Here is a 19,212-nt window from a genome sequence, read left to right as displayed (position 1 = left end):
TTTTAATTAATTATTAATTACGAAGTGTTCAAATACATTAAAACAAAATAATATTTTAAAAAAGGAAAATATCCCAATTCCACAAAGAGCATGCCATAAGAACTATTTCTCAGGCAAACTGCAGTCCAAATTAGCAGTAATTATTGTTTTTTAAGCTGTTCAAATAAGTGACATCAACTTTATTCTTTGATTTGCTAAAACACACTAGAGAAAAATGTTTCTGTTTATACCAAAACTGCCAGAAGTGAAGTAGTTCTGTTCTGTTGTTTTCCAGGCATCTTACAAAAAGGTCATGAGAGTCAGGAATAAGAAATCTAGACCTTAAAGAGAGACATTTCTTGAAATGCATCAGATTTAGTGAGCTCTGCTACAAACAGCTTCAGTGGCTGAAAAGAAGATACAGGAAATGGTGCTGAGTTATGCAGACTCACACACAGCAGGTGATGAGCTGAGGTGGAGGGGGGTGGCCTCTCAAGTAGCAGTTTCCACGGAAGCTTCTCATACTAAGAAGAACTCAAGCGCACTCATCAAGTTGTGCAGCTTCAGAGGAGGATACAGCTTAAGGACTCACAGAGGGTGAGCTTGTTTTCTCAGATGTGACCCTCTATTTTTTGTCAGACTCTTCTACGTATAGTTTCTCATTGCCACATTTTTGAAGGATTAAAATGGAAAAAAATAAAAGCATTAAAGAATGTTTATCTAAAAATTCATCTAAGAATTTCCAGCCCTGGTAAAGCCTGTACGTTTTTTGTTTGGTAACCAACATTAAATATAATTTATGTAAACCCATTTTTGACAATGAAAATACAGTCTATCAGTTCAAGAGGTTGTAGAATGATGAGTATTTTATGGTTTTGAGCATGGAGATCAGGGTTTTTTTCCCCTCCAGCTCTAACAATTTCATAGCTGCTCTGGGAGAAATTACTGCTCTTCTGACTACTGTTCTCTGAAAGTAAAGACACAGAGGGGGAAGGACTAACTTGCATGACCAGTTCTAGTTGTACTCAGCATAACTGATGTAACTTCCCTTCCACTGCAGCATTTGGGTTTTTTAAAAAATCTAAAAATGGTGTTGAAAAAAATCTTAAATCAACCTTACAAAGACTTCTCTTATTGCTACAACAATTTGGGGTATTCTATCACAATCATGGGTCTTGTTTCTGAAAGTCAGTATATTTCAAATAATAACAAAAAGTGGTTCATGCTCTCTGACAGGAAGCTTGCTGTGAACTTGCTAACTGCATCAAACAGCACGTCTTCCAATGGATGATAGCACCAATACCTGATGAATACTTGACTGCTAAAAAGTGTAAAAGGAACAAACTGTTCCTTTTAAAATATAAAATAAATGCACTTGTAAAAAAAAAAGTTTATCTTTATTAAAACACAGATACTACTGCACCATCTTAATTATTTTCAAAGGTTTTATTCTTGAAAGGTTTTTTCACTTTGCATTTTGTCCCTTTGATTTCTATTGATAACAATTTGCTCCTGATCAAGATATGCATCTTTCTCAAGTCTTCAAAAGTAGCTGTTAAATGAATAGTAACGTGTGTTTTCTAAGATCTCTTCTAGAGATATTTTAGACTTGTAAGTTCAAATACCCTTGACACTGAATAGCAGAACAGGCTTATTGAAACACTAGTCAGATCATTAAGGCATTTCTGATGTTTTTTATATTTTATGTTTCCTGATTCATTCTTCTGAATGGCCTATGCTTGTGCTACAGCTGCACTTTGGTGGCAATAAACACTCTGAAGTTCTGTTTTTTACTACCAAAACTATCATTCCTATGATCTACAGTAGTAGTTATCTATAGTATCTTTCATTTAGATTACAACATTGTGTAGAAAGAAAGCACACCATACAATGCATACAGGCAATAAATATTGAGGAACACATGAGAAGCAATCTCTTTTTCCTCTCAGGTCACCTGGGAGCCTTCCAAAACACCATGGTTTTGACTCAATCCATGAGAAGGAAAGAGTAGTGAAACACTTCTTCAAAGTAAATATCAAACATATTGCTTGTGAACACAAACTGTGAATGCAAAATACAGCTCACATTTTTTGTGATGATAATTTTACATCATTAAAATCTATTAGATTTAAAGCTGCCAAACTATCTTGAGATTTACTTAAATCAGTTTTTTGTTCTATGCTAAAAAAATAAGCACATCAAAGACACCTAGGAAGAGAGCATTTTTCACATTTGTAACGTAGATCAGTCTAGATGAGCTCCTATAGGACTTTGGTCCAAATTTTAAAAATAAATAAATAAATACTTCTGTGCTCTAGTTACAGTTAAACATTAAGAGGGTTTTTTTTCATATCACTTATGGAAGGACTTGGAAAGAGAAGAAGCAAAAGGACATCAACTTGGCCCTCTGTACTTCTCAAGGTTGTTATCAGCTCAGAGCTTGCCTAGGCCCTTTCCTCCCATGGGAATCTTTTCACTGGGCCTGCAAAATTGAGAGACAAAGAGCAGTTGAATCACAGATGGAAACTGAGGCAGGCACATTGAGAGATGGAGTGTCCTGCTACACACCCCGAGGACATTTTCTGCCAGACACTTTCCAGCCACTCTTTCTCCAGCCTGTAGTGTTGCCTGGGGCTCTTGTGGCCCAAGTGCAGGACCCAGCACTTGGCCTTGTTGAAGCCCACACCATTGGCCTCAACCCATCAATCCAGTCTGTCTAAGTCCCTGAAGAAGAAATGAAATTAGAAACTTTCCAAAAAGAAGACAAAAGATAAAATTCAATTTCATCTACAACAGGTAAGTTTTATCTTTTTAGTTTATTAAATAATGGAGGCATAAGAACAACACTAATGAAAAAAAAAATCAAAGAAAAAACACTGAGTTTGCATTTTTGTTCAATATTTATGGGCAAAACATAACACATTTCAGCAAGTCTGAGAAAGAAATACAGCAAAAAACAACCCAAATAAATGGTTTTCTGAATAGTGCCATGTTAACTTTTACAAAATCCCACAACGATACAATTAAGTTCTAGTTAAGCAGAATTAATTTTATATATCTTAAAAAAATAAACAGGGATTTATAAAGCATTGCTTAAGAAGTGTATAAGCAACTAAACTAAAGTTTTCTTTTAGACAGAAACAACTGAGATGCTTAAATGATACTTAGCTTCAAGAGTTAATTTCATGCAGTTTCAGATTACTGATTTTTTAAAAATAAAGCAGCACCACACTGAATCCACTGGTCTTGGTTTCCTCCACAAGGTACATCAATATTTGTCACCACACGGTCTCTCTCCATGCTACTGTAAACTGGCAATGTTATACATTCCTCCGGAGAATATGGGCCATATGCATCCTGTCAACAAACAAGCACTTAGTCATCACCTAACCACACAACAAAACATGAGAAAGGAATAATCTCCAATGATATGGTATCTGAAGCTGGATCTTAAGATACAGTTTAGACACTGCAGCCTTGGAAAGGGAACTTTTGGTCCAGGCTACAAAGGAGGATTAATTACAAAGCAGAGAGTTCAGAAAATTCGCTGGAGTACCCCATAACTAAGCCTTTCCTCTTCCTCTCCAGTTAACTTGCTACTTGTAGCACTTCATTCAAGACATGCCAGTGTATGTAAAAAGTTACATTATCAGTAAAAAAAAAAAAAAAAAAAAAAAAAGCAGGTTTGATGATTTTTTAATGCCTTTCATACTAATGCTGATGACAGTCATAGCTGAGGTTCTTTCGCACTTCTAGAAAACAAGCCAGTTCCACTAAGTGCCTGGATAGAAAAATTATCAAGTTAACTTTAAGGATTCAGATTTCAACTGTACTTTAGATTGTAAACTCTTCTTAGGGAGGGACCTTGTCTGGAGCCATGGCTTCACCTCTCAGACTTCCTGATGAGCAAGCAGTGCTCTACTCTGACAACAGTAACAGTTCCTCTGTGCTTTCTGCACTACAAATGGTGTGGGTCTGGGATGATGTTTCCTCCTTGGGTTTTGCACAGGCATGTGTCCCCACACATGACTATAGAATTGAGCTCAAAGACTCAGTCAAGACTTCCTACAGCATGTAATCTGAGTTTCCATTTTCATTTAACAATTATTTAACAATTCAGGGTTTGACTCAATTGATATATATTAAGCTTGTTTTCCATCACACTCAAAATCTCTCTTCCTGTCAACAGGAAAACGTAGGATGATTTTCAATAATCAAATAACAAAGCAGCACACTTGTCAGAAAGGAATTTGAAACAAAAATCAGGGCCTTTTTAATGCAAATCACATCAAATGTGAGTTGGTGAAGCTCCAATATTAGAAAATTACTAAAAGCAGGAAATAGGAAACATGCAAACAATAACTGCTTCAAGCACACTGCCTTGCATGTCAAATCTAAGCCATTTCTGAGAAATTTTGTTCCTTTTAAAAATCAACTTCTCATGTCTTTTGAGCATCAGCATTTAGATCCTTACAGAAGGTCTATGCACTGTAAGAGCTGTATAGAATAACTTAATAATCAAGTTTCTCAAAAGAACTCAGCTGTTCTCAGAAGGATTATACTTACCACATTTATCCCTTTATTAATGCTACTGAAGAATACAGAATGCTGGCCAGTCTGAGAGTAAAATGTTAATCAGATAATTTAAGTTTTGCCAAAGCTAGGCGGCCAAAACTTGATCAGTTTGCCTTTGATGACCTCCTTTTACATCCTTCTCAGGCAAAACAATTGTTCTCATGCCTTTCTCAATCCTACTGATGTTTTAAGGAATAACATTATTTGAAGCCATTCTGTGAAAGTCTTTTTGAACCACAAATCCTTATGTCCTTGGCTTATGCATGGTCCAAAAATTCAGTTTGCCTAGGCTGCCTCACACATGGTTCCATTTCTTTTAGTGACACCCTTCACAGCTTGGGATCTATGACTGAATTAAAACTAGAAAGGACCTTCACAATTTAATTAGAATAAGCATCACGTTAGTAGCTCAAAATACTACATTTTGAGCATTGCAGCATTTTTAGGGGGTTCTCTCTAAGAAATCCTGCAGGCTACTTTTATTTCTTTTCTAGAGACTTCACATTATTTTAGTTTGGTTGAAAACTATCTCAAAGCATTGCACTATAAATATACAGATTTTTGCTCACTAGATTTCATGAGATATTTATGAGGAAAAGAAAACAAATTCAAAACTGAAGAATTCTAAGATAATACATTCTACTTCATGCACTCTTCCCCTAAGCAGAGGATAATTAGATAAGGAGAAGTGCATAATGTCCTGACTCTGCCTTGGTTTCTGAGCATAGTGTTTGATTGTGGTCAGTTTTTACAGTGCAGCCCATAGCAAAACAACTTAAGGACAGGTCAATTCAGAAACTGTTTTCATAGAGATAGTTTACATATATAAAAATCCATGCAGTTAGCAAGTTTCGGGCTGTGTTTTAAAAGGATTATAATTTTTTCAAACACAAAGACTTCAGTTGCTATTCTTTTGAAGTATGAAGTACATTGAAAGAAATTTATTTCACAGATTATTGAACAATCTCACTTCTATCTTTTATAGAAAAAAGCTCTCTGCTGATGTCACATTTAGCTTCTGGATCTTATATTTGAAATTTAAAGAATATAGACTTACTCAGAAAAGCACCTAAGAACCTGTTTTGCCTCTAACACAAGATTATTTTTTTTTTCAGAACAAAGAGAGGGTTACTTAAAATCTTGATTTTCAGTATGCATAAGATAAGCATTTGCTGTTACCATGTAAAACCATGTACATTACCATCCCCTCCCACCCACCACTGAATCCACGCAGTAAGATGTGTGGCAATTTTGTATTTATCCCACACACCACCTTTCAGATAAATTAGAAATCTCTCTATTTCTCTGAACAAAAAAACCAAAACAACCAACTTTGTAAAGTAATAAAGAACTAAAGAATCTTTCTCTGGTTGACTTTGTAATAGGCCTTGTGGTGTTCTAGCTTTTTTTTTTTTTTTAATTTTCAGTATTTTACTTCCCATCAAAGCCACAGCAGTAGTGTAGATGGTGACTAGTATTTACGTGTGTGCTCAAAGTCCAAATCTTGACCATTATAGCTCTAATGCTGTACTACAATATAATACTATACTTCCAGTGCTGGAAATAACAATGAGGAAATAAAAAAAAGGGGATACAGTAGTGTGTTAGCAATGGAGCTCCTTGCATAATATCTATCACAATATACCATAAATCTCATAATTACCATAATTTATGATAATGAACTCAATTCTAACTTAAATTTCAATGACATTGGTCCAGTGAACTTTTTCTTTAACATTCTTTTTAACAAAACCTGACCTTCTCAAGAGAAAACTTTGCAGGGTTCTCTAGGTTGCCAAATAACAAATTCCTCCAGTTAAAAAATTTAATTTGCTTGATGAGGTAATGACTGCAGGATGGGATGAAAGATGACATTATTTTTCATTTCTTACACACTGCTAATTTTACTTATTTTTACAAAGAAGTGGAAAAGACCTGCATCCAGTCCTATTTCACTTTATACATTTACAGTTGATTTTTCTTTTATTATATTTTATTTTAGATCTGTATGTGGCTTTCTTCTCATCCGTATGTCCCAGAGTTAGCCCTCTGGAGTCACATTTAGACAGAGACTTACCCAGCTACCTTTGGGATGGCAGGGATTCCCTGAGATGCTTGTCTTTTACTGAGATCAAAGAAGGATCTGAGACAATTAAGTCATACAAAACAATTAACTTTGAGACTGATAAATTTAGATGAGATGAATTCCACAAGATTTTTTTCAGTTGTAAGACTTCAAGTATACGCATTTGTAATTGCACATATCCTTGAGTAACTTCTATGTAACTTTTTGCTTTATTTATCAGAGATTGCTATTATAACTGGAGAGCAGAACAGTAACAATTTTTACTGTTTGGATTACTTCACTTTCATCTTACATAGTTCTGCAAGCACTGGCATTTTTATTAATTAGTCTAAGTATGGGAAAGGCTTTCTCTGCTTACAAATCACACTATGTTATCTAAGTTTTTATTGGTGTGGCATTTTAATTTAACTTTTAAAGTACAAAGAAAATACATTCTAAGAATGAGCTCCCAACTCATATATGTATTCACTAAACACACTTTTGAAAGAATGTTAACTTTTCTTCAAAGACAAGGAAAAAAAGGCATGAGTGAAATAAAGCTCATTGCTTAATCTGAACAATAAAACCTAAAAATATTAATTATATTAGCAAGTTCTAGTTTTATATAAAAGAATTAACTGCTTTTCTTACTAAAGAGAAGGATTTTTATTTTGAAATGAGGGGGAAAACAGGTCAGCAGCATCATACTGAAAAGCTACTACACAGAAAAAAAGAGACTTATGGATCTTGAAAGTTTAGGGTTTTTAATAATTCAGTACCTGTGGAATCCAGGCCATGTAACAAGGGAGAACAGATGACACACTGGGAGAATCATGCAGATTTTCTGAAAGTCGATTTCCATCAAAACTGCAGCCTTCCAGTTGTAAGCCAGTGATCTGCCATGGAAATGTAAAATATTCAAACATATATAAGAGACTTGAAATGTCTGTAATTATTACACTGTTCTTTAGTAAATGGCAACTTTTTTACTGTGACCAGATTTTTAAATAACAGGAAACTGATTATTGCAATGTTTCATGTGGGAATAGGAAAAATTATTTAAAAGCAAGATCTGGACCAAACTTCAGTGTGAACTTCCTCTGATTTGGGTTCATGTTCTTTGAATGTTAGAGAAAAATAACTGTAAATGTCATCATTTATGCAACTGCAGTTGCCTGGCATTAGACAAATGGAAAAAAAGATAGCAACAATTGTGTACAAAAGTACACAATCATTACAATGTCAAGAAGAAGAGAAGATTCACTGAAATAAGCACGACTCTCTGAAATCTGAGAACAGCTTTCATAGAATAGAATGCACAATTACATAACTTCTCCAAAGGCAAACAAAATATATTGAAATCATATGATAGAAAATGATATTTAAAATAATTATAGATTTCCTAAATAAAACATTGTTTGGGAAAATTAAATATAAATAGTATCTTCTTCTGTTAGTAACTATGCAGTGTTTTACATTTAACATGTTCTAAGTGCTTGCTTTTGATTAATAAGTGCTTTCAGCTTCTGAACTAAGTATTATCTTTTGTCTTTACTGAAGTCCTGCATGAATTAATGACAATGATAGCTATTCTGGATTTCTTCCAAACAAAATTTAAAATAAATGTTGATAATTTTATTTTTCCAGTACAAATAATAATAGTTTGCTATAAGTATTATTAATAACAACAATACTACTAATACCAATAATAATCACTTTGGCTTGCTGAAGTGAGAACTTCAATTTTAGAAGTAATAAAACAATTCAGTAATAACTTTCAGGAAGCTTTTCAAAAGGCCAAATCTTCACAGACTCAAATAAATGTTCTGTTTGGAAAAGACCTTTAAGATCATTGAATCCAACCACTAACCTAACTCTACTGAGTCCAGTGCTAAATCACACCTACACACTTTCTAAACACCTCCAGGGACAGTGATTCAGTCCCCTTCCTGGGCAGCTTATTCCAGTGATTAAAAACCCTTTTACTGAAGAAATTTCTTCTCATATCCAAACTAGACCACCCTTGGTGCAACTTGAGGCCCTTTTCTCTCTTCCTGTCTTAAGATGGAACAGATATCGAACAGAAGCTACAATCTGAAAATCACCTGACTGTTATATCATACCATAGCCCTGAATTAAATAGATAATATTGAGGAAGGCTTTCCCAAAAGAAGGTTCATAAAGCATTGCTGGAATTAGGAAATACAAGGCTGTTGGAATCTAGATGAGTGAATGCATAACCAAAGTGGAGAAAAGTATCATTTTCTTGTACATTTTCTCTTCTAAGAAATTTTTTAAGTGCACTGAATTTGAAAAAGTGGTTAAAGTATGACATTATAATTAAGGCCTGTACCATAACAAAATGTAATGGAAATAATTTGCTTAGATATCTACAGTGATCTAAAATTATTTATTTGACAAGAAAAGTCACACTTAAACAGTAACACAATGTGGGTTACTGTCGTGTCTGAAAGCCAATGCTTCTTTCTGAGTGTTTAGGTATCTTTTTATTGTTCTACAAACTGTATACTAGCTAAGATTTTGCATTTTCATTAACTACTCTTTTGGTTGTAGACAGGCATTGCAGTCTTCAAAAAATTACTTCTCTAAAGTCATATTTCTGCTCTAAATGAGTTGAGGACTCTTCCTTACAAAATGCAAGATGCATATATACCTATTCTAATGTGAAATACTCCTCCCCCTTCTCCTGACGGGTTTCTTGTGATCTTTCCTTTGAATTTCCCTAAGATTTTCAGGTCTGTTGCTTTTAAGGTACAGTGTTAACAATTGGTATTTTGCACCATTTCTTTTAAAAATCAAAATCTCCCCCCACAGAGAGATTGTCTGAAAGAGCAGGCTTTATTTAGCAAAAAAGAAGTTGGGTGCCAATAGTCTTTAATGACAGCCTATATACATTCCAGTGCCAGTTCTACTGTCTTGCAAGAACAAAGAATATGAAGAAAAATATCATAAAACACACAAAAGGAATAAAATCTTATCAACAATTACACTGAGGCTTTCCCATGGAGTCCCTCCTACAGCTCTCTGTTGTTAACACCGATACTTAAGGCCTCATTTTACTATTTGCACAAGCCTTAGATTACATTTTATCTCACTACACTGAATGCTTTCAAAGCTGTTATTTATCCCTGTCACACAAATACTTGAAAGATTCATCTCATATTCTTCTTTATGCTCTTCCTGCAACCTGCAGGGAATTTTGTTCTGGAGTTTAGTTTGATAAATATGTGAGTTCAGCAAAATCATTGAGGAGAGACTGGTTTGATGAATAAGTTTTAAAATTTATTGTTAGGGTGTTCAAAGGTCTGGTCATCCTGACCATCTCTAAAAGAAGGTTCAATAGAAGTGGGTCACCTATTGAAAAATCTCTTTCTACTGCACAGACGTATATTCTTTTGATATTGGAAGTTCCTTTAACATTGTAGTTATGTAAAATAACACCATTTGATCTCCTAGAACACTTCAACCAATCATAGAGACCCATTTGAAGATGAAGACCAAATTTTTTACTTTGATTCCATAAGAAAAGATATCAAAAAACCCCAACACTGGAACAAAGTACTGTCAGATACTGTTTGACTGCATATACCCATCGCCATGTTCTCGTTCCTGTGACAAACAACATACAAAAATTACAGCTACTACAAAGGACATGGATTTCACAGTATCTGTAACTACCATGCATAGATTTCGTGCAGCTCAGCTCAGAGTAATGGCTGGAGTTGACCATCATTTTTTAAAATGTTAATTCTTACAAAGTAGCTGGCATTCTGCAACTACCCGCACTAGTTTAGCTTCAAAAAAAGCTGTTGTTACACATTATAGACTATCCTTCTTTAAAATACATTTGTAGGAAGTGTGTTGATAAGATGGCCCAAAGCATCACTGTTTCCAAAATTTCAAAGTCTATGCAATGAATTTTTCCTTGCTGTTTAATGTAATTTCCCATGAAATTATACAAATTACAGCAGCCTTCATATTTTCACTTTATTACCTTCACAGGCCTACATCGTTAATTTCTTTTTATTTTAGGATGGAGTTATACTGTATAAAAAGACCTCTCAGATGCCTTATAATGGCATTTCGGTCTATTGCTAAGAGCATAGTTTTGATATTAATGCTGGTATTATGTACTGTGTCCAGTTCTGGGCTCCCCAGTAGAAGAAGAACTACTGGAGAAAGTACAGCAAAGGGCTGTAAAGATGACCAGGGGACTGGACCATCTCATTTGTGAGGAAAGGCTGAGACCTGGGTCTGTTTATCCTGCAGAAGACTGAGCAGGGATTTTATTAATGCTTAGAAATATCTACAGGGTGGGTGTCAGGAAGATGGGGCCAGACTCTTCTCAGTGGTGCTCAGCAATGGGAATAGGAGCAATGGGCACAAACTGGAACACACGAAGTTCCATCTAAATATTTACTTTGAGGGTAAAGGAGTACTTGAACAAGCTGCCCAGGGAGGCTGCAGAATCCCCATGTCTGGAGACATTAAAAACCCACCCGGATGTGATCCTGTGTGATCTGCTCTAGGTGATCCTGGTTCAGCAAAGGGGTTGAACTAGGTGATCTCTAGAGGACCCTTCTAATTCATAGAATCAGAGAATGAAAGAATCATTAAAGTTGGAAGGGACCTGAAAGATCATCAAGTTCCAACCCCTCTGCCATAAGCAGGAAACCCGACCACTTGACCAGACTGCACAAAACCTCATCCAACCTGGCCTTAAAAACCTCCAGGGATGGGGCATCAACAACCTCCCTAGGCAACCCAGTCCAGTTCCTCACCACCCTCACAGTGAATAATTTCTTCCTCATATCTAACCTAAATCTCCCCTCTCTCAGTTTAACCCCTTGTCCTATCACTATCTTCTCTGATGAAAAGTCCCTCCCCAGCTTTCCTGTAGCCCCTTCAGGCACTGGAAAGCCACTACAAGGTCTCCCCGGAGCCTTCTCTTCTCCAGGCTGAACAGCCCCAACTCTCTCAGCCTGTCTTCAGAGCAGAGCTGCTCCAGGCCTTTGATCATCTTGGTGGCCCTTCTCTGGACCCTCTCCAACAGGTCTATATCTTTCTTGTGCTGAGGGCACCAGAACTGTACACAGTACTCCAGGTGAGGTCTCACCAGAGCACAGTAGAGGGGCAGAATCAGCTCCCTGGCCCTGCTGGCCACACTTCTTTTGATGCAGCCCAGGATGCAGTTGCTCTCTGGGCTCCAGCACACACTGGTGGCTCATGCTGAGCTTCTCATCAACTAACACCCCCAAGCCTTTCTCCTCAGGACTGCTCAATCCATTCTCCCCCTAATTCCTACCAGTCTGTGGTTCTGTGATTGTGTGAATATTATAGTCTTGCAATAAAGTTTTGGTTTTCACTACTTATATGAAGCTCTGCCTAAACTCATAGCACTTTCTAACCAAAAAGTCTCTTATCATGTTTCTTTCACTCTTTTCTATAATAACAGAAAATGGAATGCCAAAAGGAATGAATGACTACCTGCTTTTGTACAACAGCACAATGACTGCACAAAGAGATGTATTTGCATACCAATATGTGATTACATTGCTATAGCCATACATTTTCAGTACTTTTCATTAAAGGATTCTGAAGTGATATTAAAGAAGGTGTAATTTTACACAGATTGATTCTCAATAAAATATTCACCACATCCTACTATGAGAGATCTTCTCCACATCATACATCTAAACTATCACCTGAATTAACACTGATAATTTAACATCAGATTTGATAAACCATCCAGATTCAGGTGTGCTCTTGGCCTGACATTGTGTTCCTCTGCCTACTTCATAGTTACAGAACAAGCATTTCATACTCCTGACTTACAAATGATCCCAGGGTATATTATTTGAAATTTTTGGCACACAAAGATCATTCTAAATGTCTACAACTACTGAGTCATTATGCTATCTTTTTAAAGTGCAGGGAGACTGAAAAAGCATTTTCATCATACAGATCATAATGAGATTTCCACCTTAATTTCAGTTTTAGAACAGATTCTAAGCCATCAGAAACTTTTAAAATTAAAGGCAAAGAAAAAAAATCTCAAATCACGTCTTCAAAAAAGTCACTAACTGACAGTGTGACTAAGAAAATTATACTAAGCATGTGTGAATCTCAGGTTTAAATTTAATGTTAATCTGCATTTCTAATTTTTCCAATCCTTCAACAAAGATATCCTGTAAGAATATTAAATATCCATTGATTCAGGGCATGACTCTCCCATATCCCAAAACAGAGTACCTCAACCATGTGGGTACAGATTCAAGTCTCTCAGTGGAAATAGCCACACGAAGTGAAGTAGCACCATTAGCATAAAATGAGCCTGATAAAGCTCAGAAGAGTCTATAATGTGATCTGGTTCTTGTAGAGGATGTGAGAGATCTCATTTTAAAACTGCAGTCTGAATCATGAGAAGAAGGAACATGCAGTATCAACAAATGAAATCTTCTGAAAAAATAAATCCTATTTACTGATTCTACCAATTATTTTATCACAAGCTTTCTGATAGTTTGGAGAAGAATGTGGCTTAGCAAAGAGAAATGAAAGCAGGTTCACACCACCTTGAGAATATCATCTGAAGACCTAAAAGTTGACAAGGGGGAAAAAACAGCAGGATTGGAAATATCTGAGTTTAACTTACAGACAAAGAGCTGTATGGTCAGGCATGTTCTAAACTGAAACACAATAAATCATAATGAAAAGAAAATTTCCAAAGGGAATAAAAAAAGGTTATCTGTGCAGACACAGAAGTGTGTCTATGCATATATACTACTAACTGCATTCATAGATGCATACAAAATAGGATGCCAAGAAACATTTTGTGTTTATTTCAGTTATCTCATTCTGCACACAACTGAAATGGAAACAGATCTCCCTTGCTTATGCACCAAATTCTTAAATGGGAAAAATTGCTTTGTAGCCTTATCGCCAGACAGAAGGATGTCCAATGAGGAAGTAACAGTTAAGTACAAGACTGAGATAACACAATGTCTTGTAGTGGCTCAGTTCACTGAGGATTTTATGTATTTGACTGGATCATGTGCAACTTAAGCCAGGAAAAGTAGATGTGTTATAATTTGCTAACACTTTCCACCTTGTATTCACAACATCCTGTTGTGACTACACTTTGTTTCCTTCTATTTCATTCCTATGTAAGACTTTCCATTCATGTATTATACTTTCTGTGAAAGAGGCTTTATCAACGGTGGTGCTTTTATACAACAATATCATCTTTAATCAAGTAGATAATGGCTGTTACAGCATTGTATAAACTTAACATATTTTTTACAAAACGTCTGGAAAATCTTTAATTAACTCTTTCTTGAATGCTCTGTCTCTGTGACACATGTATTTAAACTTCCAAAATGTGATAGCTTTTTTTTTAAAAAACCCACTTTTTTACCTTCAGGCAATTGACCAAAACTAGCATGGTAGAGCAACAGCAATTGTAGATTTTCTCCTGCCAGTGGAGAAAGACAGCTGTCTCCTGAAAGTTGTTTAACTCATTTAAGATCTGAATTGGTGCATGTCTGTCTTTATGGATTAATTGAAGCTGGAAATCTACAGTTTCTGATTTAAGTATGTAAAGTCAGGTGGAATAAAACAGGATCCCAGATACCTCATAACAGCACATGTTTAATGACTTACCCATTCTGCTGATAGAAAATTTCTTTAGAGTTCCCATTAAAAAAAAAAATAGCTCCCTGCTCTATAATGTTAGCCTGAATTATTGAAACTGCAGATGTGTGACCTTTACCAGTATTAAATTCATACTGCTCATGTGAACCAAGTTAAATGTGCCATCCAGAGGATCCTTATCAAACAAGACACATTTTAAAGGATGATTTTTCTGAATCACTGAAATTTGTATGCCCTAGTTACAGTCCATGTGGTATTTAACTTTACTAATGTGGAAGTTTCTTCCTGGTTCTCCTTGTGCACAAGGGAGGACTCATAATATTCAGCATGGCAAAGAGTTCCCAAGTCTTTCTGTAGAATCAAAGATTCAAAGGAGCTGTAAAGATACTGGTGAATACTTACTCATACAGGTTCACTGAATATTGCTCTTACTGAAAAAAATATAATACTCAAATCAAGTGAGTAAACTTGACAGGATTCTTACTTTTTGTTAAAAATAACCAGTCACCTAACTGCTTTTCTACTCCTGTGCCAGAGAATTTGCCCTTAAACAGCATAATCTTTTTATTTTTTTTCTTCTTGGAACATGAGACTCATTCTTGTAAAGCAATAGAGAGTATATGTTAACCTTTTTGCCTACATATAACACTTCTAACAGTGTATTCTAACTGGTATTACCAAAAATCTATGGCATGATTTGCAGATAATACAGATTTAGAAGATTCAATTCACCTAATTAGAGTGCTGTTAAAAACTCTTTCCACTAATTTTTTATTAATATCCTTTCATTCTTTAGTTTCCAAGCAGCTATTTCAATCTATCAACTGTTAAATATGGTAATATTTTTTAACATATGAAAATGCATAGACAGTATTATTCATGCAAGGTGTTCAGATATTTGACACTGATTTCTGACATTTTTCACAGATGCTAGGATAGTTTTAAAGAAGTCCAGGCTTCTAGCATCTGCAGCTGATAGTTAAGCCTACTAGAATGAGATGTGAAACCCAATTTTAACTCACTGGTAAGGACTTAGAAGTCTTGACTAAATCCGGCAGCTCAAAACATATGATTTGCAGGCTCTGAAGTTCATCATATCGCAGGTTTATCTCAGGGAACTAATTTGCCCTAAAAATCCCTTGGTTTATTTATCTCCAGTGTCTACACTTCCATTTGCTTCTCATTAAATGAAGTAGGCTACTATTACTCTTATTTAATTACCAAGATTGAATAATTTCAAAAGTCTGTTCTCTAGTTCCAACAGGAATTAATTCAAGAAAGTTCAAAAGGCTGTATTGTATAAAGGTCAGATTGGATGTTTACAATTATCTTTTCTGGTCTAACCATCTTAATATTTTAGGAATATTAATTCTTACATGTTCTATATTAATAATTTTAGCTAGTGTCAGCAGTCAACCCTAATGTCTCCCACAGCCTTGTGTCTGCCTGCATTATCAGACTAGAGAAGGTGCCCTGCCACTTGCCTACTCTCTCCTAGTCTAGCAATCTCTCTGCTTTGGCTGCACATCAGCACACTGCCATGTAGTGAGTGTCCTGATATTATTCACCTGCGTTTCTGTAAGAGTGCAATTTTAAATGTTGTGCTCTGTGCTGGGCATAGCACTTCAAGCTGTGCAGTATTATCATCAGATCAACATACCTGTTGGAAAAAATGCTATAGAAAACTGAGTTTCTGGAGTCCCTACAAAATGAAGTATAAAACAGGTGGAGAGAGATCTAGATTCTGCCAAAGTGAGCATCAACTGAAATGTTGAAACTACCATTCGAGGTTTCACCTCTACTTTGCTGTCTATAGAACCAGTAGTGACTATAAGGCTGCTTGGCTGTAGCCCTAAGTGCCCATTAAAAAAACCTGCTGGGTGCTTATCTTATCAAAACCTAGTCATACTATCTTTTACTTTGGTTTTTTTACTACCTCAGAAGTCTTATTTCAGTGATTCCACAAACACTAAGAGATGGCCTTAGACTGAGAGATTTACATGTGTATTATTTCCTCCTGCTGCATGTCACAAGTTTTTCTGGACAACAGTTAGATATTGACTAATGGAATTGCAGATTCAATTTCTATCTAAGAGGTGGTTAAAGAGAATTTAAGTATTGTGACTAGGGTAAAAAGATAACTGCTCTCCTTCTCCTATTTCTGCAGAATTTTTGTGCTGCAATTTTTGTAGCTGTGTACCATTAACCAGCATCTGTATCTCAGGTGCACCAATGTGTCTGCAGCTCGTTTTCCGAATGCTTATGGACAGATGACTTGGACTATGCTAATAAAACTTCCTTGTAAACTTCTAGTAAAACATCCAAGTAAAATACCTTAACTTGCAGTTTGCCATCCTGTATTCGCCCTCTCCATGATGCTGTAAATTTAAGGCTGTCCACGGAACAGCTCATTACTCTGCAAGTGAAACATATATACAGTAAATCTTAGAGACGCAGAATAACAGGAAATAAAATACAAAAAAAAAGAAGAAAAATAACAAAACCTAATGTATTTTCCATGTGTACCTTATAATAGTAAGTTTCTCTTTGAAGAAAAAGACATTTTTAACTTATCTAAAATACAAAAAATCAGAATTTAAACAAGAAAGTTACAGCTATTCTGCTTCAGTGCAAGTAATAAGAGAGAGATGACTAACGACAAAAATTGACATAAGTTGTTGGGTCTGGGTCCTGAAAATGAAATAACCATCTTCATGCATAGGGAACAATGGTACATTAGAACAAATAAATAGGTAGATTATTTCTCCCTCACCTTGCAGTCTCCTGCCGTAAGGCATTGAGAAATGTGTCTGGATGAAACAGCTCTGATAGATCAAGGGTGTCTGACAGTAGTTTCTGTTTCTCTGCTTTTTCTACCCAATTCTAAAAGAGAAAAAAAGAAGAAAAAAAAAAAGGGTAAAACAAAGAATCCTGAGTTATGGCCAGATGTTTCAATGTTTTTAATTAATGTGGGTTTGTCAATTAGTATGATTAATGAAAAATGTTTGTGTATATATCTTATAACCTCCAAGATTCGTATCAATTTCAACTATCTCAAAATGGCAAACAGAAAATTAAACCCATTAAAAAGTATAAAGAAAACTAGGAGTTTATGTGTAATGTGCCTCATCCGTTTTAAAAAAAACTCTTGTTCCATTCTTTGTACAGTGTTGCTCACTTTGTATGATGAAAGTTTTATCAACTTTCTAACATCCTGATGAAACCCTATTTCACCTTTACTAACATGAGAGTTTATGTTTTCCATAAAAATTGCTGTAATTACTGTCTTTGCTTTACTAAGTTCAGGAAAATAACTGCATTCCTTTCAAGGATGCTTTCTGATAATTCTTTTGTGTAAACTGCACGTTAAATTCAAGGAACACTTGTTTTTCAATCTGCAGTAAGAGTTTTTATAGGTACTTATCAATGAAAAATATCTCTTAGCATTAGGTTGATGCTGCCATTTTTAGCTTATTAGTTTGAGACATGAATTCACACAATTTCTGATAAGATAAAAACTGGTCTCTGTTATATTTGGTAATGAAACTAATAGAGGTGGGAGGAATAATTGCCCTCAACTATCCTTAGAGAACACGTGCCCCAACCTACTTCATTCACCCTGTCTTACACGCAGCTATGAAGCCTGTTATTAGGAGCAACAAGCTTGGGATTTCCCATTAATGCGATGTATTATTGTACCAACATGAGAAAAGAGACACACATTGCACTTTGAAATCCTGATCAGCCATCTGGTTTATCCAACCCGGGTCCCTTCCAACCCAAACCATTCTATGATTCTGTGAGTCTTAAGGAATGAAATATGAGTTTGATCCTCAAAACACTAACAATCTCAGACCAAATAATCTGTTATCTTCAGATGAGTTATTTAGGTACCTGAGTGGTTATGCAACAGTCCACTTTGCAACACTGATACTATACATCTTTGATACAATTTCTTTATGTGGTAGAGTCACAGTCTGGACTATGGTACTGTAGTATAAACATTACTCTATCAGCTTCTCTATAAGCAGCCGCAAGCCATATGGTCCTGCACAGAAAGATGAACATTTAACACTAAGACAAAAGATAATAAGACTAAGATCCCACGTTATCACTAACCAGAGAAAGACAAACGGTGTTCCTTTTGGAATAACAGCTACTAGAAGATTTTGAAATTACTCCAGTCATTGAACAAAAAAAAATCTTGGAAGCTACATTCTCATTACAAAATGCACCTGAAGACATCCATATCTTATTTCAAAAGTAAATGTGTTATTTGAAATGCTGACAGAGCAATAATTCCATAGAAGCAACTAGGAAGTGATAAAATCATCCAAAATACAACTAAATATCTCCCAGTGAATATTATTTTGTCAGTGTATTAGACACATCTCCATAATGTTTCCACCATGGTAAAACATTTAATCTGTGATCTTTTTATCTGTCACATCACCGATTATGACCCATCAAACCAAATGGTTATGAATTAGGAGATTTTTGCTTTCCATTTCCATTAGCTAAATGTACACAGTTAATGACTCTTGTCTGCATGATTCTTTTAATGACTTCATATAACAGTCTCTCTTATCATATAGCAGTAACTGCATTCTGGCTAGGACAGATTTTGTAAATGTTTTTGTGTAATAGAAGTAGACAAAATAATCTCAACTTGTATTTAATATAACCATTGTATTGCTGTCATCAAATAAACTTTTAATTTGATTGCTAGAGAGAAACTGTCAGGAACACAGATGCTTATATTCCACCCAATTAAAAGACCAGTATAGGTGATATTAATTCAGAACTCATATAATTAAGTAGCACTAGTAAATACACAATAATAAAAACTTTCATTAGATCACAAAAGCAAAGTGTTTAATTACTAGTACTGTTCTACATAAAGCTGAAGACATAGCTCATTC

General features: G+C 35.4%; 1 protein-coding gene across 1 annotated transcript in view; it reads right to left on the bottom strand.

Moving 5' to 3' along the window:
* Positions 1 to 3,177: 3,177 nt before the first annotated feature.
* Positions 3,178 to 19,212, bottom strand: part of DYNC2H1 (dynein, cytoplasmic 2, heavy chain 1) — a 157,499-nt gene continuing 141,464 nt past the window's right edge. Inside the window, exons 86-89 of the mRNA XM_009999379.1 lie at positions 17,064 to 17,173; positions 16,625 to 16,706; positions 7,399 to 7,515; positions 3,178 to 3,336 (exon numbers count right to left, since the gene is read on the bottom strand). Coding sequence (XP_009997681.1) covers positions 3,178 to 3,336; positions 7,399 to 7,515; positions 16,625 to 16,706; positions 17,064 to 17,173 — 468 coding nt within the window. The remainder of the gene's footprint in view (positions 3,337 to 7,398; positions 7,516 to 16,624; positions 16,707 to 17,063; positions 17,174 to 19,212) is intronic.

Source organism: Chaetura pelagica, unplaced genomic scaffold (genome assembly GCF_000747805.2).
Source record: "Chaetura pelagica isolate M959 unplaced genomic scaffold, ChaPel_1.0 scaffold85, whole genome shotgun sequence".
NCBI classification, from domain to species: domain Eukaryota; kingdom Metazoa; phylum Chordata; class Aves; order Apodiformes; family Apodidae; genus Chaetura; species Chaetura pelagica.
The sequence above is the reverse complement of the archived record's forward strand: the minus strand, read 5'-3'. Positions and strand labels throughout refer to the sequence as shown.